General features: G+C 44.6%; 1 protein-coding gene across 1 annotated transcript in view; it reads right to left on the reverse strand.

Annotated features, from left to right (window-relative positions):
- The window catches only part of MRPL28 (mitochondrial ribosomal protein L28), a 91,585-nt gene that overhangs the window by 46,290 nt on the left and 18,058 nt on the right, over positions 1–27,237 (reverse strand). Inside the window, exons 2-3 of the mRNA XM_075830032.1 lie at positions 20,908–21,206; positions 18,584–18,736 (exon numbers count right to left, since the gene is read on the reverse strand). Coding sequence (XP_075686147.1) covers positions 18,584–18,736; positions 20,908–21,195 — 441 coding nt within the window. The 5' untranslated portion in view covers positions 21,196–21,206. The remainder of the gene's footprint in view (positions 1–18,583; positions 18,737–20,907; positions 21,207–27,237) is intronic.

The raw sequence follows: 27,237 nt of genomic DNA on the forward strand, positions 1-27,237 counted from the left end.
ATTTAGGAAGGGAAAGAACCTCCAGAACTGCTTAGTCCACAGCCATTTTGTCGAGTGCTCGCCATCCTGTCAATGGTGAGTGTGGTCAGAGGACAAATTTTTAAAAATAGGGAATTTGGAAACTGTAAAATTACGGGGGTTGTTTATATGGCAACATGCACCTGCCTACAAAACTATGTGGGCAAAACGACACGGGAATTCCGGAGAAGAATCCTGGATCACATTGGAAACATCCGTAGAAAAGAGGATACAGGTCTAGCAAGACATATGCGAGACATACATAATAATAGAGAGGAAGAAATTACATTCCAAGTTATAGAGGTGACCAGATCGTCCAATCGTGGAGACAATCTTGATAGACTCTTACTTCAAAAGGAATATAGGTGGATTTACCGACTTAAAACATCAAGCCCGGAAGGTATCAATGATTATCGGTCCTTTACCAGTTTTATATAAATGTATAGACTTGAACACAGAGTGATCCTTAACCTATGTCCTAAAGATTGGACAGGCTATTCACATAATACTGGCTTATCTATTCCATACCTTTGGACCAGACAGCTGCCAAACAGTGCATTGAGAATATCAAAACTATAAACACAGCGAACTCTAAATCCATCAACATCGGTTCCTTATAAGAACAATAGCCTCACACAATGAATCAGAACTTGAACCCCCCGCCGGATAAAACTATAATTGATAATTTAGGTGACAGTACGTACTACACAATGGATGATCTATGTATGTTCCATCCCCCCTAACATGGAGGGAGGGTTTGCAGCGATTTCTGATCCACACCAGCGATGGGGATAGACCATGCACTGTTAGGGTATGTGCACATACAAACTCAAAAACGTCTGAAAATACGGAGCTGTTTTCAAGGGAAAACAGCTCCTGATTTTCAGTCATTTTTTTTAGCAACTCTAATTTTTCGCTGCGTTTTTTACGGGCGTTTTTGGAGCTGCTGTTCTATAGAGTCAATAAAAAACGTTTCCAAAAACGGCTCAAGAAGTGACATGCACTTCTTTTTCGCGGCCGTTTTTTTACGCAGCCCGTCGGAACAGAACGCCTGTTTTCCCATTGAAATCAATGGGCAGATGTTTGGAGGTGTTCTGCTACCGATATTTTGGCCGTTTAATAAGCCGTGTGAACATAGCCTTACACAGTGCAACACCAATACTCCAATCACCACCCCGCACGTCATACAGGAGAGGCCACGTTCAAGCCGGTCAGTAATTGGTTATATTTGGCGACCCCCTTACTAACTGGGCGGGACATGCATTACGTGCTGTGTCCCCTTATTGGTCAGAACACAGGGGGTGTGCACTCCGCCTTTTAAGACGGAGTGTTCTCCCGCCAACAGCGGCTAGCAATTTATGTCCACGCTATGCAAGAATCGATGCTCCTAGTACATCTGCAGGCCCCTGAAGATTTACGGCAGATATATAAAGTAAAGAAATGCGTAGGGCTAGTATTTGGTAGCTATACAGACAACATTTGCTCCAAAAGCCCTGGAGCTATTCATTCTGTACTTGATGCAGGTGATCAGGCTTGTATGGTATACAGAAATAGCCCAGCACTGACGCTTTTACCAGTGGGGTTACTGGTCCCTACTTGGATCAATAAAGCTGAAAAGCAAAATATCTACTAATTATATATATATATATATAAAAACAAACAAAATAAATACATCTAAAAATATATCGAACTCGTTTGTTATTTTTTATATATAGAACACGTACGTAAACTTTATTATTTTGGAGTACACACTACATTGTCTACCAAATTACTTCAATTAATAAGTATCAATGTAAAGTGCGAAAGCACTAGACAAATGATTATTGGTACATTGGTATCATCATTCAGTTCATGCGGATATACTGAACGAATTAAACATCAACGGTTACGTGGCAACCGGAACCAAATATATCCCTAATGGGTAAAAGACTCAGTGAGAAAGAAGATTTAAATTTTTCCTATTGTATTTCAGATAAAGTATTTGCAGGGGTTAAAAGTTGTGCAATTATTATAGCAAAATATGTTAAAAAGCTATTTATATAATGAAAACAATTTATTAAATCATCTCTGTTACTGTTAAATAAACAGAAAAATAAGAAAATAGAGATTCAAATTGAAAATCCTCCATAGTGTTGAAAAAAATCTAGAATTTAATTTTTGTCAAAATCGCTCTACCTTGCGGGCACAATTCCCAGATTATCCCACTGCTGGGTTTACAGATTACCCTCAGCTCAACATGTTTGCTACTGCACCCTCTGACCTAAGTATATCCTCTGTATATGACCTGCTTCTGAAACAATTTCATGAAATGCATCCATACCCTGCCAGCCTGAGATGGGCATAATGTTTTCCATCCATTACTGATGGTGAGTGAGAGGATATGTTAGCTTCTCATCTTTTGGTCTCCCCAGCGGCCACCAATAAATTGACACAGCTCTACATTTGTCACTGAGCATATATTACCCCTTTACGGCTTACCCGAGCTGGGTTTATCCCATTTGCCAGATTTTACCGCTGCATGGCTGACGGAACAGATTTCTGGCATCTTATCTGATTCTGTCCCCAATAGCGTTTTGGAAAGTGCTGGGTACCTCGATTCCTCTTGACCCGGAGCGCTGTTTGTTTGGCCCCTGGGGGACTCAGACTAGTGGCTCCATCACACACAAGTTTAAATTAAAAAATCCCTGTTCATGACTCGTAAAATCATTGCTCTTAGATGGATGGCCCCAGCCATCCCTACCAGTGATAACTGGATCAAGTTGACTAATGATATGGTGCAATATGTGAAATTCTTGTAACAGCACCGTAACTGCCATCAAAAGTTTGAGAAGGTATGTGCCCACTGGTGTGCTTCACACTATACTCTGTGTCTGAATGTATAGAGGCTGACCCCCTCCTCGTCTACTGCTCATGCTATTTATGCTTGGTTCACAGCTGAAAGTGAGATAATTGTTACTTTTTTCTGACATGGTTTCTTTATATTGATGATAATCATGCATTACTAATTTACTTTATTATTACCCTTGACTTATGTTTGAGGAGACATTGCCAACCCTGTGATTGACGCAATGTTTATGCGTTTATTTGATGTGCTCTCTCGCACTAATCTGTAAATGTGAACATTTTTAAATAAACCGAATTTAAAAAAAATAAACTCTATCCACATGTATTGCATATTGTAATGTACTTAGTGACCAGCCTATTTTAGGCCATAATGACAAAGCTATTTTCTAAGTTTTTCCATCGTCGCATTCAAAGAGCTATAACTTCTTTATTTTGCTGTTGATATAACTGTATAAGGCCTTTTTTTTATTGTGGGACAAGTTATATATTTTTTTAATAGCACCATTTTGGGGTACATATAATCTGTTGATTAACTTTTATTTACTTTTTTTTGGGGGGGGGGGGTAGAAAAATAAAAAGAAAGCTTGCCACTAGTTTTTGCCTAAAGTTTTTGTTTAATTCACGCCGTTTACCATGTGGTACGGATTTAGTCATCTTTATCTTGACTGATAACTTGCTGCAGCGTGATATCACACAACAAAAGCCATTGAAATGTAATGGAGGGGCGTGGCTTTGGCATGGCGGTGTGAGGACGTGTTTCTCTGGAGCTCCGGACCCTGCTTACAGAAAATCGCCCGTACGGGCTCACTTACCTTATCCTTGCACACGATAACAAAGGGGAGAAGTCGCAGGGAGCAGTGGGCTTTCAGGGGTTCGGTTCCCCCAGACCCGGCAGCATATTTTCCCCCTCTTCAGCTCCAGCATGTGACGGGGCAGGGCGAAGACCGCATGGCCTCGCAGGGAAGTGCAGTCACGGCGCCATCTTGCCAGGCCGCCCCGCAGCAGCCTCTCACTCCGGACTTTCAGCAGTTTAGTCAGGGGACGCCCGCAATTTTGAGGGGTTCGCCCACTCCGTCAACAGGCTTTGCGGACCATCAGACGGCTCATTCCCCACAGCCCCCGCTCTCAATGGAACGGACTCTCGCAGAATTATGGGAGATGGTTAGGGTGCTCCCCACCAAATCCGATCTGGACCTACGACTCTCGCGCCTGGAAGAGAAGCACAACAAGGCAATTGGCGCGGTCCCACAGGATGTACGCTCCCTGGCCGCAAGTGTAAAGACCTTAGAGCGCCAAAATTCTGTTCACACCATGGACATCTCGGTTCTTTCCCAGAACATGGACACTCAGTCCACTCAAATGCGAGACTTCTCATTGCATCTGGACGATGTAGAAAACAGGGGGAGGAGAAACAACCTGAAACAAAGGGGAATCCTGGAATCTGTGCCCCCGGATGGATTATATGGTGCGGTAACGCATATCTTTAACAAGCTCCTGGACAGGCCACGTGACATGGCCATTGAAATGGACAGAGTGCACAGATTGGCGGGCCCACGGGCTAGAGAGGGTAATCGCCCGCGGGACGTCATATGTAGAGTTCATTTCTACAAACAGAAAGAAGATATCGCACGGAGAGCCTAGGAGAAGGGTACTGTTCCCTTTGAGGGTTCAGAGATCACCGTCCTGCCGGATGTTTCCAGACTGACCCTCTACATGCGGAGGACCGTCCGCCCTTTGCTGGAGGCCACTAAGGCGGCGGGAGCCACCTAAAGATGGGGACACGCCTTTCATATCATTCTCCGCAGACAAGGGCATTCGTTTGCTGTCCGGTCCCCGGGGGATCTAGAGGAGGCCTTTCGGTTTTTGGAGATTTCCCCGATGCAAATACCAGATTGGACTGAACCCCCAGAAGTACTCCACCAGGGGAGGTCCTTACCCGGATTATGTGCGTCCTCCCCTGCCTCGCACCAGAGACGGCATTCTCCTCACAGAGACTGATTGTTTTTCATTTCTGCAGGCGAAGCCGAGTGCTCCACCTGAGGGCCTAGGCCACGGTTGACCTGTTGTTTGCACTTAACCCCCTTTTTACGCAGGTGCCCATCCGAAGATACTGAGGTCGGCTTTCCTGGTGGATTTAAATGGGACTTTTTGTTCAGTATGTTACCCAGGGGTTGTACAAGCGGGGATCTGCAGCTGGTCGGTCAAGTAGGGCTGGGAGGGTTGGAACGGTAGTTTATTGGGTGGGTCCGGGGTTCCGCTGAGCTTCATTTGTTATTGCTAGTTTTACTGTAACCATATTTGAGGAATTGTGTCTGTAGTGTCGCTGCCATTCTTTGTTCCCCATTAGGGTCCCGTGTAGCTGTGTCGCTGTCGGAGGGTATTTTTTCCTACTGAGGGCGACACAGCCCACGACGAGTTGTTGAGGGGTTTTGAACTCCGATAGTAGAGGGGTAGTGCAGTTCCATTGCTCTGGTTCTTTGTGTCCCCCGTGAAGGGGTCTTTTTCTTTTTCTCTCTCTTCTTTTTCCCTTTTCCCCTCTGTTTTCCTCTACCTCTCTTAATATGTCTGCCATTACCATTGTCTCCTTGAATGCGCAGGGTCTGAATATCCCTGAAAAGAGGTCCTCCATTCTCTGTCTCCTCTGGAAGAAAGTCACATTTCTACAGGAGACCCACTTCCGCACCGACAACATACCGAAACTTACCTGATTCCAAGACTAAGGGGGTCTCCATCCTGAGTTCACTCTCTCTTCCCTGGGAGCATCTGGAGACGCGCACTGATGGAGCAGGAAGGTACCTCTTCGTGAAAGGTAGGCTGGCTAACTCCGTGTTCACACTGGCCTCGTACTATCTCCCTAACACTGGTCAGGTTGCATTTTTAGAGAGGGTGTTGGTTGCGTTGGATGACTTTCTGGAAGGCACTCTGATATTGGGGGGAGATTTGAACGACACTTTGGATCCCACGTTAGACTCCTCAAGGGGACATTCGTCCTTATCCAGAGCAGCTCATCGTCGTTTGCGTCGGCTGTTGCATGAGCACCAACTGGTCGACTCATGGCGGCTTATGCATCCCTCGACCAGGGACTACACTTTCTTCTCGGCTCCTCACAATTCATATTCCCGATTAGATTACTTATTTTTACGTCACTCCCACCTCACCGATCTTGCAGCTGCCTCCATAGATAACATCACTTTTTCAGACCATGCTCTTATCACTCTCTCCCTTACCTTGCCAACGACCCACCCTAGTTTCTGGCAGTGGCGATTGAACGAAGCACTTCTGCAGGACTCGACGGTGGTTTCGGACATCCACAGAGATCTCACTTAGTATTTTGCTATGAACGCCTCACCGGGGGTAGACCCGTTCTGCATATGGGAGGCACATAAGTGTGTGGTGCGTGGTTCCTTCATTCGTATCGGGGCCAAATTAAAGCGGGAACGGACGGCTCATCTCAGGGACCTCCTGAACCGCATACACAAGTTAGAACAGTCACATAAGGTCTCCCAAGATCGGGTGGTATGAGCGGAATTGGGGCAGCTGAGAGAGCAGTTTCGCTCGCTCTGTCTTTCCAAAGCTAGGGCCTCCTTAGTTAAATGCAGACGGCACTTTTACGAGTTCAGTAATAAACCGGGTAGGACTCTGGCTAGGGCATTAAGGAAGTCACGTTTGCGCACGTATGTCCCTCATGTACAAGCCCCACAAAATCGGCGCCTGTATCTTCCACATGACATCTCGGAGGCCTTTCGTGTCTACTATCACTCTCTTTATAATCCTCCTGGCCCCCCCCCTCCGGGTGGAGGGGGTCACTTGGAGAGGATTGAGTCGTATCTCCGGTCCTCAGGGATGAAATGTATCCGCCAGGGGGCTATTGCTGCACTGGAGGCTCCTATTTCCCCGGAGGAGTGGTCCTGGGCACTGAAGGATTCGCCATCAGGAAAGGCGCCTGGTCCGGACGGGTTCTCATTACATTATTATAAGGCCTGTTCGTAACTGCTTTCCTCTCATTTTTTATATGCATTCAATTCACTCACGGAGGGGGGGGCCCTTCCTGGGGACACGTTGAGGGCCCATATCACGGTGATACCCAAAAGAGGGGAAGGACCCATCCTTGTGTCAGAATTATCATCCCATATCGTTGTTAAATGTAGATTTGAAGCGGTTTGCAAAAATGTTGGCACACAGGATGACCCTGCTATTACAGGACGTGATTCATAATGACCAGGTGGGCTTTATGCCATGAAGGGAAGCTCGAGATAACACTACGCGGGCAACTAACCTGATGTATCAGGCGGCCACCACGTCCCGCCCACTTGCTTCCTCTCTACGGATGCGGAGAAGGCCTTCGACAGGGTCAACTGGGATTTTATGTTGGCTACACTGCGTCATGTGGGGCTGGGTTCACATATGATGCAGTGGATTTCGAGTCTCTACTCCTTACCCACGGCACAGGTTAAGGTAAACGGCCACTTCTCCTCCTCGCTCACTATCTCAAACGGCACGAGGCAAGGTTGTCCCTTGTCTCCCTTAATTTTCATTTCATTTTGTGTTTGGAGCCCTTTTTGTGCCATATTCTCGAAGATACTCGAAACTTTCTAACTTTAAGATCAATTACCAGAAATCGGAGGCTCTCAATATCTTGTTGCCACTGTCTCTGGTGGATGAGCTGTCAGAGTCCTTCTCTTTTAAGTGGGCTAGAGATTCCCTTAAATGCCTGGGGGTCCGACTCACCGGAGATCTATCTCGCCTTTACGCTGTGAATTACCCTCCCCTTCTTCAACGGGTGAAGAGCGATTTGGATTCCTGGACGTCGGGCACCTTGACCTGGTTTGGTAGATGTGCCATATTTAAGATGAACATTCTGCCCCGGATTTTGTATATCTTGCAGGCCTTGCCGGTACACGTCCCACGCCTCTTCTTCCAAGCCCTGTGGTCCCTACTCCACAGATTTATATGGGTGGGGAAACCAGCGCGCATTGCGCGGTCCATGCTCTTTCGTGCCAAGTGTGATGGTGGCATTGGTCTCCCGGATTTTGTCTCCTATCACCAGGCCTCTCATTTGGCACGAATATTGGACTGGTTTAGGCACACGGAGGTCAAACAGTGGGTGTCTATGGAACGGTCCTTTTTTGAGGTCCCGTTGCGGGCATTGCCATGGTTGGGCACACATGTTCCCCTCTCGGCTCGCACGCATCCGACAAGAGGGCCCATCCTGGCGGTCGCGTCCCGGCTCTTCCCTCGGAACGAGATCTCTCCGTTCCCTTCACCCTTGTTCCCCATCTTGGGCAACCCGACATTTCCACCAGGACATGAGGGGGGCCCCTTCCGACACTGGTTGAGGGCGGGCAAGGGCTATGCTGATAATTTTATACAGAATTCGGCTTGGATGACGGGCTCACAGCTGTCATCTTTGTCGGAACCCATCTCCTTTACCTCTTGGCAGGTCACTCAGTTAAGACACTTTATTACATCCTTACCTAACCCACAGGCATATTCGCGAGATAGCACACCTTTCGAACTCTTATGCAGGGGCACAGCCTCGGTGCGTCACTCCTTGTCCAGGCTCTATGCGCTACTGATCTCTCCCTCTACTCTTCCCACACCTTTATACTTGAGTAGCTGGGAAAGGGACTTAGGCTTCACATTCACTGTGGAACAGACGGATCGTCTGTTTACTATGACACACAAATCATCCATGGCTAGCAGATTTCAAGAAGCGGGATTTAAGATCCTATCGCGTTGGTATAGGGTGCCTTCCAGATTGCATGCAATGATTCCGGCGGTCTCTTCATTGTGTTGGAGATGTGGGGGCCAGATGGGCACGATTTTGCACATCTATTGGGAATGCCCGCAGCTGTCAGATTTTTGTACTGAGGTGTGGAGCATTTCTTCTAAATTCACGGACTTCCCCCTTCCGCGTTCTACTGTTCCTGCTCCATTTGTGCGATGTCCCCTTATCTACATACCGACGCTCGGTGGTTCGCCATTTGGTGAATGCTGCTAGGGCGTGTGTTCCTGTGCTATGGAGACAAACCTGTCCGCCAACAGTGGGCATGTGGTTCGGTATGATTCAGGAGATCATGAGAATGGAGGACCTCACGGCATCGATGAGGGGGGCTCGTGCCAAATTTCTCAAGGCGTGGCGTGAGTGGATTCGATTTCAATCATCAGTGGAGTATAGGACCATTATGGCCTCCTGAGTATACTTCCTAGATTTATGTGTGTGTAGTCAGCTTCCTCCCCTCCCCCCGTTTTTCTTCTTGCTGCTCCCCTTTCTTTCCTGTTTTTCTATACTTCTAATTTGTTCTCATTTGGTTTTTATGCATGGCTGCTGGTTCAGGATGTATAAAATTAGCTGATCCTTCAGGATTGGTGCAGCGGAATGTAAGGGCTGTGTATTGTATCTCTTGCACTTATGGTAAGCATAATTACAGGCCTGTGAGCCGATGTCTGTGCTGATCTTGCCACTGTGTATTTAATGCATTAAAAAGATAAAGACAGCTGCATAATCGTTATATTACGGCGTTCACCGTGCGGGTTAAATAATGATATTGTTTTATAGTTGGGGTCGTTACGGACACGGCGATATCAACAATGTGTAACTTTTTCCATAATAAAGCATCTTGTAAAGGGAAAATTTGATTTTTCATTGGGGATTTTTATTTATATAAACTTCATTAGGGTCAGTTCACACGGAGTTATGTGACACGTTTTTTGACGCGGAAAACCCGCCAGAAACGGCACCGAAGCTTCCTCGGGGGAGGAAAGAGCAGGTTGAAGGAGGAGCGCACCTTCATTATGTCATGAAGGAGCTCAGTGCCTTTCCTGCGCTGCTGGATCGTTTGTGGTAGGTGAGCAATGGCCACACAGCGGCCTGCAGATAGTGAAAGCACCCCACACATCCCATCCTGTTAACAGCGCTACACCCCCCCCCCCCCTCCCTCACTGTAGTTAGCTCCATTGGGGCTCCCTCTAGGAGTGGAATCCCCAGCCAGAGCGTTGTCGACGTTCGGGCAGGGGATTCCTCTACTGGAGGAGCTGGACAGTGACTTCAGCGGTTCCTCCAGCAGAGGAATCCCTGGCCCGAGCATCGGCAAAGCTCTGGCCGTGGAATCTAGATCCCCTGACGTCACTCTGGATGGATTCCACTCCTACAGGGAGCCCCAATGGAGCTATCTATAGGGCGGAGGGTGGCACCATCCACAGGGCGGAGGGCGGCGCCATCCACAGGGTGGAGGGTGGCGCCATCCACAGGGCGGAGGGTGGCCCCATCCACATGTGGGTGGGTGTGGCCCCATCCACATGTGGGTGGGTGTGGCCCCATCCACATGTGGGTGGGTGTGGCCCCATCCACATGTGGGTGGGTGTGGCCCCATCTACAGAGGGCGCTGGAGCACCATCTACAGAGGGCGCTGAGGCACCATCTACAGAGGGCTCTGTGGCATTACCTACAGAGGGCACTGTGGCATTACCTACAGAGGGCATTGTGGCATTACCTACAGAGGGCACTGTGGATCTAAAAGGGGGCTGCCTAATCTTGAAATTCTTGTGTCTGCCAAATGCTGCCAACTGAGCAGCCAGACTGCATTTAGCGACATTTAAACTAGTAATTGTTACAGTAGTTCAAATAACTAATTGATTAATAATAATTTTGTATGGTTTCAAATCTGAAAATAATCCGGCCCGTCAACATCAAATTTTTTCTATGTGCGGCCCATTTACCTAGCCGAGTTTGAGACCCATGCGTTAGGCCATGCCAGATGGCCTAGCAGGCATTCACTGTTGACCACGGCATCTGAGCGGATAAACGGGCGGGATCCATGCGGTGTCTGCTCCAAGCCCTCAGGTAGATCAGAGCAGGGAGCTTTAACTGCTCCCGGCGGCACTGATTTATTCTGATGCAGCGCCATATAAAGGCTACTGAATTAGAATAAAGCTGGTTAGTGACAGCTGTAAAAACATATATGGGCGGTCACTAACGGGTTAAAGGATAACTAAATTTTTTTTAAACTTTTGACATGCCATAGTGACATGTCAAAAGTTTTGATTAGTGGGGGTCCGAGCACTGAAACCCCCACCGATTGCTAGAAAGAATCGACAGAAGCACTCGGGTGAGCGATGTGCTGCTTAGTTTCTGCTCAGCCTTGCTCGGAAACTCAAGCGAGTAGTGTACAGGCTTATAAACTTTCTATTGAGCCCGTTCACCACTTAGGCCAATCCGAAATTAAGCAGCACTTCTGCCGCTTAGTTTTAGCGACCGGTGAGGGTCTCCGTGCTCGGACCCCCACCGATCAAAACTTCTGACAAGTCACTATGACATGTTAAATGTTTAGTTGCCTTTAACCCCTTAAGGACGCAGCCTAGTTTTGGCCTTAAAGAGGCTCTGTCACCAGATTTTGCAACCCCTATCTGCTATTGCAGCAGATAGGCGCTGCAATGTAGATTACAGTAACGTTTTTATTTTTAAAAAACGAGCATTTTTGGCCAAGTTATGACCATTTTTGTAGTTATGCAAATGAGGCTTGCAAAAGTCCAAGTGGGTGTGTTTAAAAGTAAAAGTCCAAGTGGGCGTGTATTATGTGCGTACATCGGGGCGTTTTTAATACTTTTACTAGCTGGGCGCTCTGAAGAGAAGTAACATCCTCTTCTCTTCAGAACGCCCAGCTTCTGACAGTGCAGACCTGTGACGTCACTCACAGGTCCTGCATCGTGACGGCCACATCGGCACCAGAGGCTACAGTTGATTCTGCAGCAGCATCAGCGTTTGCAGGTAAGATCGACTTACCTGCTAACGCCGAGGCTGCTGCAGAATCAACTGTAGCCTCTGGTGCCGATGTGGCCGTCACGATGCAGGACCTGTGAGTGACGTCACAGGTCTGCACTGTCAGAAGCTGGGCGTTCTGAAGAGAAGAGGATGTTACTTCTCTTCAGAGCGCCCAGCTAGTAAAAGTATTAAAAACGCCCCGATGTACGCACATAATACACGCCCACTTGGACTTTTACTTTTAAACACACCCACTTGGACTTTTGCAAGCCTCATTTGCATAACTACAAAAATGGTCATAACTTGGCCAAAAATGCTCGTTTTTTAAAAATAAAAACGTTAATGTAATCTACATTGCAGCGCCTATCTGCTGCAATAGCAGATAGGGGTTGCAAAATCTGGTGACAGAGCCTCTTTAAGGCTCAGAGCCCATTTTTCAAATCTGACATATTTCACTTTATGTGGTAATAACGTCGGAATGCTTAAACCTACCCAAGCGATTCTGAGATTGTTTTCTCGTGACACATTGGACTTCATGTTCGTGGTAAAATTTGGTCGATCTATTGAGTGTTTATTGGTGAAAAATTGCAAAATGTAGAGAAAATTTTGAAAAAATTGCATTTTTCTGAATTTAAATGCATCTGTTTGTAAAACAGATGGTTATACCACCCAAAATAGTTACTAGTTCACATTTCCCATATGTCTACTTTAGATTGGCATCGTTTTTTGAACATTCTTTTATTTTTCTTGGACGTTACAAGGCTTAGAACATAAACAGCAATTTCTCATATTTTTAAGAAAATTTCAAAAGCCTTTTTTTTAAGGTACCTCTTGAGTTCTGAAGTGGCTTTGTGGGGCCTATGTATTAGAAACCCTGATAAAACACCCCATTTTAAAAACTAGACCCCTCAAAGTATTCAAAACAGCAGTTAGAAAGTTTTTTAACCCTTCAGGCATTTCACAGGAATTAAAGCAAAGTGGAGGTGAAATTTGCAAATTTCATTTTTCTTGCTGAATTTCAATTTTATTCATTTTTTTTTCTGTAACACAGAAGGTTTTACCGAAGAAACACTAGTAAATATGTATTGTCCAGATTCTGCAGTTTTTAGAAATGTCCCACATGTGGCCCTACTGCGCTCGTGGACTAAAACACAAGCCCTAGAAGCAAAGAAGCACCTAGTGCATTTTGAGTCCTCTTTTTTATTAGAATATATTTTAGGCAGCATGCCAGGTTTGAAGAGGTGTTGAGGTGTCAAAACTGTAGGAATCCCCCAATAGTGACCCCATTTTGGAAACTACACCCCTCAAGGAATTCATTTAGGGTTGTTGTTACCATTTTGACCGCACAGTTTTTTCACAGCACGTATTTGAATTGGGCTCTGAAATGAAAAAAATGTAATTTTTTCCAATAAAATGTCATTTGTGATCAAAATTTCTTATTTTCACAGGGAACAAAATACCCCATTTTGTTGCCCAATTTGTCCTTAGTGTGGCAATACCCCATTTGTGGTGATAAACTGCCGTTTGGGCCCATGGGAGGGCTCAGAAGGAAAGGAGCGCTATATGTTTGTTGGAGTCCAGATTTTGTTGGATTGGTTTTCGGGTGCCATGTCGCATTTGCAGAGCCTCAGAGGTATCAAAGCAATGGAAACCCACCAAAAGTGACCCCATTTTGGAAACTACACCCCTCAAGGAATTCATTTATGGTTGTTGTTAGCATTTTGACCACACAGTTTTTTCACAGCACCTATTTCAATTGGGCTGTGACATTAAAAAAATGAAATTTTTTCCAATAAGATGTAATTTTTTACCAAAATTTCTTATTTTCACAGGGAACAAAATACTAAATTTTGTTGCCCAATTTCTGCTGAGTGCATCAATACCCCATTTGTGGCAATAAACTGCCGTTTGGGTCCATGGGAGGCCTCAGAAGGGAAGGAGCGCTGTGTGTTCTTTGGAGTACAGATTTTGCTGGTTTGGTTTTCGGGTGCCATGTCGCATTTGCAGAGCCCCAGAGGTATCAAAGCAATGGAAACCCACCAGAAGTGACCCCATTTTGGAAACTACACCCCTCAAAGAATTCATTTATGGGTAATGTGACCATTTAGACTCCATAGTTTCTTCACAGAACTTATTTGAATTGGGCTGAGAATTAAAAAAATATATATTTTTTCCAATAATATGTCATTTTAGCTCAAAAATTCTTATTTTCACAAGAAATAAAATACTCAATTTTGTTGCCCAATTTGTCCTGAGTGCGGCAATACCCCATTTGTGGCAATAAACTGCCGTTTGGGCCCATGGGAGGGCTCAGAAGGAAAGGAGCGCTGTGCGTTCTTTGAAGTACAGATTTTGCTGGATTGGTTTTCGGGTGCCATGTCGCATTTGCAGAGCCCCAGAGGTATCAAAGCAATAGAAACCAATCACAAATGACCCCATTTTGGAAACTACACCCCTCAAGGAATTCATTTATGGGTGTTGTGACCATTTTGACCCCATAGTTTTTTCACAGAACTTATTTGAATTGGGCTGGGAATGAAAACAAAATTATTTTTTTCAAATAATATGTAGTTTTGGCTGAAAATTTCTTATTCTCACAAGAAACAAAATACCCCATTCTGTTGCGCAATTTGTTCTGAGTGCCGCAATACCCCATTTGTTGTGATAAACTGCCGTTTGGGCCCATGGGAGGGCTCAGAAGGAAAGGACCACCATTTGGCCTATTGGGGATTTTCTAGTGCGAAGTCATGTATGCAGAAGCCCCTGAGGTACCAGTACAGTTCAAACCCGCAAGAAGTGACCCCGTTTTAAAAACTACACCCTTAAGGCATTCATCTAGAGGTGTAGTGAGCATTTTGACCGGAGACCTACACCCCATAAACTGTAATGTGGGTTCTCCCTGGTATGGCAATACCCTACATGTGGCTGTTATCAGCTGCCTGGACACACAGCAGGGCCCAGAGGGGAAAGACGAGGGGGGATAAGCTGTGCGGAGTGCATCAGGGTAAGTAAAATTGGGGTAAATTATAAACCAAGGGATGTATGATAAATTTTAAAACACTTTCATACAGAGCTCTGGTTATTCGGGACACGTGTCACATTGATATATTGTGTCATCCCTTATAGCAGACTTTGCACCTCTTTTGACTTTTTCCCTTCTTGCCAGTTTGGGGAACTTCTCCTGGAAAGTGTTGCCCTGGTACGATGCGTGTGGGCTCGCTTCCAGAAGTACTGGGTGCCCCCCCTTCCTGGTCCCTAAACATTAGGTTCTTGATAATCACCTCTTGAAATTCCAGGAAAGTTCCCGTCTGGCCTGCACATCGACGTAGCACGTACACATTGTACAAAGCCATCTGTATGATGTGCCCGGCCAGCTTCTTATACCACACCGCATGGCGCTGTAGGGCTTCAGGGCTTGATCTTACAAGTCCATCCCTCCCATGTACCTATTGTAGTCCAGGATGCAGTCTGGTTTGGGGGTGGCCTTTCCTTCATATATCCTAAACCTGTAGGTATACCCTGATACACTCTCGCACAGCTTATACATCTTCACGCCATACCTTGCCCTCTTACCCGGCAGGTACTGGCGGAATTGAACCCTCCCTTTAAAATGTACCAGGGACTCATCAATAGAAATACACTTCTCGGGGGTGTATGCTTGGGAAAACCGGGCACTGGAACGGTCTAATAGGGGTCTCCGTTTATACAAACGGTCAAAACTGGGGTCATCTCGGGGTGGGCACGGCTCATTATCAGTATAATGTAAGAAGCGAAGTATTGCCTCATTTATTTATTTTTTTAGGTTCCAGTTCAGTTCTGAAGTTGCTTTGAGGGACCCATATATTAGAAACCCCTATCAAATACCCCATTTTAGAAACTAGACCCCTCAAAGTATTCACAACAGCATTTAGAAAGTTTATGAACCCTTTAGGTGTTTCACAAAAATTTAGAGCAAAGTAGAGGTGAAATGTACATTTTTTTTTTGTCAGAAAATCCTCTTTATACCATTTTTTTTATAACACAAAAGGATTTACCATAGAAACGCAACTCAATACTTATTGCCCAGATTCTGCAGTTTTGAGAAATATCCCACATGTGGCGCTAGTGCGGTAATGGACTGAAGCACCGGCCTCCGAAGCAAAGGCGCACCTAGTGGATTTTGAAGCCTCTTTTTTATTAGGCACCATGTCCGGTTTGAAGAGGTCTTGTGGTGCCAAAACATTGGGAACCCCCCAAAAGTGACCCCAATTTGGAAACTAGACCCCTTGAGGAATCCATTGTAGTTTTCTTGGGGTGCATGCGGCTTTTTGATCAGTTTTTATTCTATTTTTAGGTGGCGTGGTGACTAAAAAACAGCAATTGTACGATTGTTTTTTATTCTATTTTTTTTACAGCGTTCGCCGTGCGCTATAAATGACATATTCACTTTAATCTGCGGGGCGATACGATTACGTCGATACCAGATGTTTATAGTTTTTTTTTATGTCTTATGGCGTTTGCACAATAAAATACGTTTTGTAAACAATCATTCACTTTTTGTGTTACCTTATTCTAAGAGCCAGAACTTTTTTATTTTTCAATCAATAAAGCCGTGCGAGGACTTATTTTTTGCGTAACGAACTGTAGTTTCCATCAGTACCATTTTTAGGTACATGCAACTTTTTGATCTCTTTTTATTCCATTTTTTGGGAGGTGAAGTGACCAAAGAATTGTGATTGTGGTTCGGTTTATTATTATTTTATTTTACGGCGTTCACCGTGCGGGATAAATAATGAAATAATTTTGTAGTTCAGGCCGTTACGGACGCGGCGATACCAATTATGTATAGTTTATTTGTTTGTTTATATATTTTTATTAATAATAAAAGGACTGATAAGGGAAAAAGGGGGATTTTTACTTTTAATACTTTTAAATCTTTTATTTTCTTATTTTTACACATCTTTTTGTAACTTTTTTTTTACTTTATTACTTTGTCCCACTAGGGGACATGAGGGCAGGAGGCCCTGATCGCTATTCTAATACACTGCACTACATGCGTAGTGCAGTGTATTAGAACTGTCAGCTACTCACTGACAGCAAGCATAGTGGGTCCTGACATTGTCAGGACCCACTAGGCTTCCGTCTATGGCATAGCCGGACGCCATTGTTTGGTGTCCGGTTGCCATAGTCACCATCGCCGGCCGCTATCGCGTAGCAGGCCGGCGATGGCAGCTTAACCCCTAAAAAGCCGTGATCTCTATAGAACGCGGCTTTTAAGGGGTTAATCAGCGGGGACACAGCGATCGGTCCCCGCTGTAGGAGCTGTGACAGCTGCTGAACAAGACAGCAGCGTCACAGCTCCTGTATGTGTCGGGAGGACGGCCGAAACGGCCGTTACTCCCGAGACGTACTATTACGGCATGGAGCGCGAACGATACAGCTGCCATGACGTAATAGTACGTCAAGGAGCGGGAAGGGGTTAACTGTTGCAGATTTTTGGTGCGGAACACCCACAAAAAATCTACAACTAATAAAAAACATGTGAATTCCCCCTTAACCCCTTAATGACCGGGCCATTTTGCACGTTAATGACTAAGGATTATTTTTTGTTTTTTCATGGTCGCATTCCAAGAGTCGTAACTTTTTTTTTATTCCGTCGACATAGCCGTATAAGGGCTTGTTTTTTGCGGGACGAGTTGTATTTTGTAATTGTACCATTTTTAGATGCTTACAATATATTGATTAACATTTATTAACTTTATTTTAGGAGAGAATTGAAAATAAGCAGCTATTCCAGCATTAATTTTCACGTTATAAATTTATGCCGTTTACTATGCAGCGTAAATAACATGTTAACTTTATTCTATGGGTCGGCACGATTACGGGGATACCAAATATGTAAAGGTAAATATGTAAAAACCCTTTTAGAAAAAAATTACTTGTTTTTGCATCGCCGCGTTCCAAGAGCCGTCATTTTTTTATTTTTCAGTCGATGTGGCCGTATGTGGGCTTGATTTTTGCGGGCCAATGTGTAGTTTTCATTAGTACTATTTTGGGGTACATAGGACTTATAGATTAACTTTTATTTTATTTTTTATGGGGGGAATGGGAGAAAAGAGAGAATTTTGCCGTTGTTTTTTGCATTTTTTTTGGACGCCGTTCATCCGGCGGTTTAATTAATGTGTTCATTTTATTGGTCAAGTTGTTACGATCGCGGGGATACCATATATGTGAATGTGGTATTTGTTTTGACACTTTTACTGAATAAAAACACTTTTTGGGCAAAAAAAGTAGTTTTATTTGATTTTGACTGTAATTTTTTTTTTTCAACAAACTTTATTTAACTGATTGACATTTTTTTTTTAAGTCCCACCAGGGGACTTCACTATGCGATGTGCCGATCGCATATATAATGCTTTGGTATACTTAGTATACCAAAGCATTATTGCCTGTCAGTGTAAAACTGACAGGCAACCTGTTAGGTCATGCCTCCGGCATCGCCTAACAGGCAGTTGCGGAAGACAGACCTGGGGGTCTTTGTTAGACCCCCGGCTGTCATGGAAACCCGACGGCGACCCGCGATTTGTTTGCGGGGGCGCCGATCGGGTGACAGAGGGAGCTCCCTCCCTCTGTCAAACACATTAGATGCCGCTGTCACTATTGACAGCGGCATTTAATGGGTTAAACTGCCGGAATCGGAGCGCGCTTCGATTCCGGCAGTTGCAGCAGGAGCCAGGCTGTGTATAACAGCCGTGCTCCTGACGCTGATCGCGTGGGTACACTGTCAGTACCCGCGCGATCACAGGACGGATATATCCGTCCTCCTGCGCGAACTAGCAGCTGCTGAGGACGGATATATCCGTCCTTCGGCGTTAAGGAGTTAAACGCTATCCAGTTGTGGAGCAGAACTCTGTATTCCAAAGCTTTGTAATTAGTATGGCTTGTGTATAGTATGGACACAAACTCAATAATGCTACCTACCTTTAGAATATAAAAATCAAAACCATAAGCAGCATCAATAAGGTCCAGAGTTCTCATTGTAACAGTAATAGGAAACGTTTTGTCCAGAATCTCACTGTACAGCTGCCTGGTAAATAGATGGGGCCTCCAAAGTCTCTTTACTCTTGCAGAAAGCTATAAATATAGAGAGAAAGGAAAACATTATAATTGTGTTACTAGAGTTGCCTCCTTACAGTTGACTTTATGACCTTCTTTTCTGTCTTTAAAGAGGCTCTGTCACCAGATTTTGCAACCCCTATCTGCTATTGCAGCAGATAGGCGCTGCAATGTAGATTACAGTAACGTTTTTATTTTTAAAAAACGAGCATTTTTGGCCAAGTTATGACCATTTTTGTAATTATGCAAATGAGGCTTGCAAAAGTCCAACTGGGCGTGTTTAAAAGTAAAAGTCCAAGTGGGCGTGTATTATGTGCGTACATCGGGGCGTTTTTAATACTTTTACTAGCTGGGCGCTGTGAAGAGAAGTAACATCCTCTTCTCTTCAGAACGCCCAGCTTCTGACAGTGCAGATCTGTGACGTCACTCACAGGTCCTGCATCGTGACGGCCACATCGGCAGCAGAGGCTACAGTTGATTCTGCAGCAGCATCAGCGTTTGCAGGTAAGATCGACTTACCTGCAAACGCTGTTGCTGCTGCAGAATCAACTGTAGCCTCTGGTGCCGATGTGGCCGTCACGATGCAGGACCTGTGAGTGACGTCACAGATCTGCACTGTCACAAGCTGGGCGTTCTGAAGAGAAGAGGATGTTACTTCTCATCAGAGCGCCCAGCTAGTAAAAGTATTAAAAACGCCCCGATGTACGCACCTAATACACACCCACTTGGACTTTTACTTTTAAACACACCCACTTGGACTTTTGCAAGCATCATTTGCATAACTACAAAAATGGTCATAACTTGGCCAAAAATGCTCGTTTTTTTAAAATAAAAACGTTACTGTAATCTACATTGCAGCGCCTATCTGCTGCAATAGCAGATAGGGGTTGCAAAATCTGGTGACAGAGCCTCTTTAAGACCTGGCTTTCTAATTAGACCTTTTGCTCATTAGACCTTTTTCTCATTAAGGTGGATGTTTAAAGGGATTGGTCTTCAACACAACCCACGTTCTTTATAAAAAAAAAAAAAGCCACCCCAACAAAGAGATTAAATACGCACGTCTGGCTCCAAAAACCCCTAGCAAAAAGTGGAAATTGCCAAAGGAAGTTTTATCATAGAACTCAAATAAACGGACAGCTATGTAATAAATGACTGGCTGAGTGGAGCTGAACTTACGTAGGGGCTCTGCACTTTGACTAATAGAGGGGGTTCATGAGAAGGTAGCACCCTCTATTACATCTATATGTCTTAATAGGGCATATAGACCGAGGTTATATTCATGGAATGAACATGAAAACGTAAATTACTCATAGTGTATATTCACTTTAAAGCTACAATTCTGTCTGTTACACGGGGCTCTTTGCGATCGGTCATATATAGTATTGTATACACTTCCTAAACATCCCTACTTACACCATATAACATTAATAAACACACAAGGTCACTGTCACGTTCCGTCTGAATTTAGGAGTGTTTGTGATACATAAGTTAAAGAAGCACTCCCAGATCCCCACCCCCATTTATAATTACGACAGGATAAACACTAGGGTTGTTACAGTAGCTTACGGAGTGCTTGATTCATGTATTTTCAGCCTACGTACTGACCTTCCGTTAGACCACGTGACCCTCAATCTGGCTCCCCGACTTCCACGGCGTCTGCTGTATGGACCAGAAGTCAGTTTCTCTATTCAATCCTAAGAGACCCATATTGAGCGTTTCATAGGAATGAATAGAGAAACAGATCTCCAGTCCACACAGTGCGAATCTGAGAGTCAGCTTGAGGGTCACGGGGTCTAATGGAAGGACCGAACGGAGGCTGAGAATACATGAATCAAACGCTCAGTACAGGTTTTTTTTAACCACACTATTGTTTATGCCATCACAATAACAACTGGGGGAAGGAGAGTGTTTTTCTGGGAGTCTATGGAATGATCATTGTGTGTGTTGCATTGAACTTACTCGCAATGTAATGTATTGTATTTTGAAAGAAGGAGAACAAGGGACTCATCGTTTTATAGCATGTGTTGATTTAAATACACGCTCACCTGTACAGCTGATTCTATAAGAGAGCCATGTGTAGAGTAATAAATGTATGAAGATCGGTAAAAGCAAAGATACAAACAAGTTCAATAGACCTAACATGTCATGGATGACAACGTGTTCTGTGAATGTGTAATGTCATCCATCACCTTATCGTTATTTGCGTATCGATAGCCAGAAATCCAGCCTTCTTCACCCCAAAGTCCTTCATCAGCCTCAGGTGGAAAGTAGGGCAGCACTGGGACATCTTGAACACGTTCTCGCTGTCTTGTCTCTGGGTTAAGTCTATACTTCAACCCGTGTGGCTTCCAATGTACTGGAGTAGGCTTTTCTGTATCATTCAGCGACTTAAGGTAATGTGCAGGCAGGCGGGTATAGATACCCTCCTTCAGCTTCAGGGATTTCCAGATGGCAGGTGGGTACTTGTGAAGAGGCATCGCTGGTTACACTAAATTGAAAAAACACATCACTAGTTATACTGAATTGAAAGAAGAAAGCGGTATTCTTTTATAGAATTAGAAACAAACTACTCACTCTGGAATATCTGCTTTATTGTGTTTTGTTGAGACTAGTATTTAGTTGACTATCTAGCATCTCAAAGCACGAGCAGCTACCACCTACTCTGTGTGCTGCCATTCGGCACCATATTCTCCCCTAGAAGCAATAAATAATACGGCATACTTAAAGAGACTCTCACCACATTATAAGTGCCCTATCTCCTACATAAGGAGATGGGCGCTGTAATGTAGGTGACAGCAATGCTTTTTATTTAAAAAAACGATCTTTTTTCACAACGTTAGGAGCGATTTAAGTTTATGCTAATGAGCTTTCTTAATGCCCAAGTGGGCGTACTTTTACTTTCGACCAAGTGGGCGTTGTACAGAGGAGAGCATGACGCTGACCAATCAGCATCATGCACTCCTCTCCATTCATTTACACTGCAAAAAAAGATTCAGAAGTGTCAGGATTCTGAGTACACATGACGTCCAGGCTGGATTTCATGTGTATTCATTATCAGGACACTGTAGTAATATTAGGGCTTGTGTATGAGGCTGCACATAGCGATATATCTATATCGCTAGTGCAGTGTAAATTAAGTGCATGATGCTGATTGGTCAGCGTCATGCACTCCTCTGTACAACGCCCACTTGGTCGAAAGTAAAAGTACGCCCACTTGGGCATTAAGAAAGCTCATTAGCATAAACTTAAATCGCTCCTAACTTTGTGAAAATAGATCGTTTTTTAAAATAAAAAGCATTACTGTCACCTACATTATAGCGCCGATGTAATGGCAGAAAGGAGGTGAAGGGAAAGTGAGCCCTAATCAACCCACCGCCCTGTCCCTGCCTACTTGCAACGACCCGCCCTAGGCGACGAGGTACAACTGGGCGGCGGTCCCTACGCTGTCTAAGTGCACAGGAAAACAAACAGGGAACACGCAAGGGAAGGGGCAGTAGCCACGGAACGCCACGAGGAAACGGAGCGGCGAACGAAAGTCAGGACCAGGACGAAGTGAGTACACCCAAGCGGGCACGGAGACAGAAGCAAGCCAGGGGCAAAGCAAAGCAGGTCAAGCAGAACTGCAGCAAGGCAGAAGCACGGCAGAAGCAGGCTGGAGCAAGCAGCAGTGGGGCCAGGAATCCAAAAGAATTACAAGCACTGAGGGAGAGAACAGGGCAGGTAATAAAGGACAGGGGGCGGAGCTAACTCCGACAGACCAGGCCGCGATAGGCTCTCCCACTCCTGAGCCTGCCACCCTGGTTGGTGGGAGATGGTGTCAGTCGAACAGGTCTGGCCTCAGGTGTGGATTGATTAATCCCAGGAGTATACCTAGATGAAGTACCTGGCAGATCCCTAACAGCCGATCTCCTTATGTACGAGATAGGGCACTTATAATGTGGTGACAGAGTCTCTTTAAACCTGCTTTTGCTGCTGTATGAAATTGTATGCCCCAGGAGGTGCATTATCAACAATAACAGTCTAGGCGTGCTGTATTTTTTTTTTCTGCACTACACGGATCCATAATATGGCCATGTGCAAAAAGAACTTCCATGTTCTTTAAAGAGGCTCTGTCACCAGATTTTGCAACCCCTATCTGCTATTGCAGCAGATAGGCGCTGCAATGTAGATTACAGTAACGTTTTTATTTTTTAAAAACTAGCATTTTTGGCCAAGTTATGACCATTTTTGTATTTATGCAAATGAGGCTTGCAAAAGTCCAAGTGGGCGTGTTTAAAGTAAAAGTCCAACTGGGCGTGTATTATGTGTGTTACAACTGGGCGTTTTTACTACTTTTACTAGCTGGGCGTTCTGACAAGAAGTATCATCCACTTCTCTTCAGAACGCCCAGCTTCTGGCAGTGCAGACACACAGCGTGTTCTCGAGAGATCACGCTGTGACGTCACTCACTTCCTGCCCCAGGTCCTGCATCGTGTCGGCCACATCGGCACCAGAGGCTACAGTTGATTCTGCAGCAGCATCAGCGTTTGCAGGTAAGTAGCTACATCGACTTACCTGCAAACGCCGATGCTGCTGCAGAATCAACTATAGCCTCTGGTGCCGATGTGTCCTCGCTCGTCCGACACGATGCAGGACCTGTGAGTGACGACACAGCGTGATCTCTCGAGAACACGCTGTGTGTCTGAACTGCCAGAAGCTGGGCGTTGTGTAGAGAAGTGGATGATACTTCTCGTCAGAACGCCCAGCTAGTAAAAGTAGTAAAAACGCCCCGATGTACGCACATAATACACGCCCACTTGGACTTTTGCAAGCCTCATTTGCATAAATACAAAAATGGTCATAACTTGGCCAAAAATGCTCGTTTTTTAAAAATAAAAACGTTACTGTAATCTACATTGCAGCGCCTATCTGCTGCAATAGCAGATAGGGGTTGCAAAATCTGGTGACAGAGCCTCTTTAACCCCTTAATGACCGGGCCTGAAAAGACCTTAAAGAGGCTCTGTCACCAGATTTTGCAACCCCTATCTGCTATTGCAGCAGATAGGCGCTGCAATGTAGATTACAGTAACGTTTTTATTTTTAAAAAACGAGCATTTTTGGCCAAGTTATGACCATTTTTGTAATTATGCAAATGAGGCTTGCAAAAGTCCAAGTGGGTGTGTTTAAAAGTAAAAGTCCAAGTGGGCGTGTATTATGTGCGTACATCGGGGCGTTTTTAATACTTTCACTAGCTGGGCGCTCTGAAGAGAAGTAACATCCTCTTCTCTTCAGAACGCCCAGCTTCTGACAGTGCAGATCTGTGACGTCACTCACAGGTCCTGCATCGTGACGGCCACATCGGCACCAGAGGCTACAGTTGATTCTGCAAAAGCATCAGCGTTTGCAGGTAAGTCGATCTTACCTGCAAACGCTGATGCTGCTGCAGAATCAACTGTAGCCTCTGGTGCCGATGTGGCCGTCACGATGCAGGACCTGTGAGTGACGTCACAGATCTGCACTGTCAGAAGCTGGGCGTTCTGAAGAGAAGAGGATGTTACTTCTCTTCACAGCGCCCAGCTAGTAAAAGTATTAAAAACGCCCCGATGTACGCACCTAATACACGCCCACTTGGACTTTTACTTTTAAACACACCCACTTGGATTTTTGCAAGCCTCATTTGCATAACTACAAAAATGGTCATAACTTGGCCAAAAATGCTCGTTTTTTAAAAATAAAAACGTTACTGTAATCTACATTGCAGCGCCTATCTGCTGCAATAGCAGATAGGGGTTGCAAAATCTGGTGACAGAGCCTCTTTAATGATCAGCTACATTTTTCTGGTTTTGCCTCTCTGCCTTTCAGCAGCAATAACTTTTTTATTTTTTCATTGACGTGGCTGTATGAGGCCTTGTTTTATGCGAGAGAAATAGTACTTTTTTTCCCCCACAGATCGGGGGTAAAAAAATGATTTTTTACGGCGTGAATACAGGAAAAAGCGATTCTCGGCATTGTTTTTTGTTTCTTTTTTATCCCGTTTACGTTTAAAACTATATAACCCATTACATTAATTCTTCATGTTATTACGGTCGTATAGATACCGAATATGTGTAGGTTTTTTGTTTTTATTTAATAATGACTTTATTTATTTGTTTCTTTTTTTTGGTTACTTTTTTTTTTTTCATCGCATTAACCCCTTCCCGACATTTGCCGTACGGGTACGCCATGGAAAGCTATTGCTTCCCGCAATTTGCCGTATACATACGCCAAATGCTTTGGCACAGGCTCAGAAGCTGAGCCGGTGCGATCATCGCCGGATCTCAGCGGTGTCTTACAGCGGACATCCGGCTGTAATGGCGGGGTCCGAAATTAGGTTTGATCCGCATTAACCCCTTCAATGCAGCGTTCAAACGAGATCGCTACATTTAAGGTGTTGGCAGCTCATCGGAACCCCGGCAATAAAATTCCGGGTTCCGGTGGCTGCAATGGCAACCAGAGGCCTAATACTGGCCTCCCGATCTGCCTAGCATGGAAGCCGGTCAAGAACAGCCCAGCAGCGGAGCCTGGTCGGCTTCCGTAGCCGCCGGCAAGATGGCGCCGGCTTAGGAGCTGATCTGGCGTCATCATCGGTGGAAGTCAGCTGTATGTTACAGCTGACATCCACCTGCAACTAACCCCTTCGATGAGGCAATCGAAAGCGATCGCTGCATCTTAACGGTTGCTAGCAGATCGCCAGCCCTGACAGGCAATCAGGACTGGCAACTGCTGCTATGGCAACAGGAAACACAATGGCCTCTTGCTCTGCCATTAAGGAAGCCGATTAGGCCCCGCCGGGAGGCAAAGCCTGATCTGCTTGCTATCAGTGAATAACTGACAGATCTAATACATTGCACTATGTAGGTAGTGCAATGTATTAGAAAAAAATAAATCTGACAGTAGGACCTTCAAGTCCCCTAAAGGGACTTGAGAAAAAAAGTGTAAACAAAAAAGTGAAAAAAATAAAAAAGTTTGAAAGCAATAAAATATTCAAGTAATAAAAAAAAAACAATCGCCCTTTTTCTCTTATCAAGTCCTTTATTATTGAAAAAAATAAATAAACCATAAGTATTACGTATCACCGCGACCGTAACGACCTGAGGTATAAAAATATTATATTGTTTATTGCACGGGGTGAACACCGTAAAAAAAACCCCGTAAAAAACGATACAAGAGTTTCTGTTTTTTGGTCACTTTGCCCTACAAATATTGAAATAAAAAGTGATCAAAAAGTCGCACGTATCCAAAAATGGTACCTATAAAAACTATAGCTCATCTCGCAAAAAACAAACCCTAATACAGCTCCGTTGACAAAAAAGTAAAAAAGTTATGGTTCTCACAACTTGGCAACAAAAACAATACATTATTTTTCCAAAAGTAATTTTATTGTGCAAAAAGTTGTAAAACATAAAAAAGTTCTATGAATTAGGTATCGCCGAAATCGTACTGAATCGCAGAATAAAGTTAACATGTAATTTATAACGCACGGTGAACGCTGTCTAAAAAAAATAAAAAAACTATACTAGAATTGCGATTTTTGTTTACCTGGCCTCCCAAAACAAAATAGGATAAAAGGTGATCAAAAAGTCGCATGTACCCCAAAATAGTACCAATAAGAACTACAGCTCATCCCGCAAAAAAAAGCCCTTATACCACTACGTCCATGAAAAAATAAAATTAGTTATTCCTCCAATAAGTCCGGAAATAAAAAAATATGCAGTTGTGCCGGCCCGAGGGGAACCTAAAATTAGGGAACCAGGAAGGGGAGGGCCCAAAAAACACATCTGCTGGAAGTGAGGGTGCCCATTTTATACCAGGACAATACTTCCTTGCAAAATTCCCCAAACTGCAAAAGGTGTAGAGTGTGGACCAAAAGGCGCATAAGAAAGGACGCCGTATATCAGTGCGTCACTGACCTGTGCAGAAAGGATTGCTTCACAGCGTAACACACATCTATGGATCATTTTACCCCATTATTATACCACCTGACTATGCCCCTGATGTACTCTGCCCAGCTTACATGTACCCCCACATTATAAATGGAAACACCAGCAATACTCAAACAAAACTACTACCAAGCAAAATCCGCTCTCCAAAAGCCAAATGACGCTCCCTCCGCTCTGAACCCTACAGCGTGCCCAAACAGCAGTTTCCTTCCACATATATGGCATCTCCATACCCGGGAGAACACTATTAACTATTTTTGGGGTGTGTGTCTCCAGTTGCATAAGCGGAGCATGACATATTTGCCACTGAAATGGCATATCTAGGGAAAAATATAATTTTTTAATTTGCACCATCCTTAGTGCATTCATTTATGGAAAAGACCTCTGGGGTGAAAATGCTTACTACACCCCTTAATAAATGCCTTGAGGGGTGTAGTTTCCAAATGGGGTCACTTCTCAGGGGCTTCTTTTTATTATTTCACATCTGAGCCTTTGAAATTGTGAACCAAAACTTTGTAAATCGCCAAATTAGGCCTCAATATTACATGGTACACTTTCACT

This window comes from Rhinoderma darwinii, chromosome 6, assembly GCF_050947455.1.
Source record: "Rhinoderma darwinii isolate aRhiDar2 chromosome 6, aRhiDar2.hap1, whole genome shotgun sequence".
NCBI classification, from domain to species: Eukaryota; Metazoa; Chordata; class Amphibia; order Anura; family Rhinodermatidae; genus Rhinoderma; species Rhinoderma darwinii.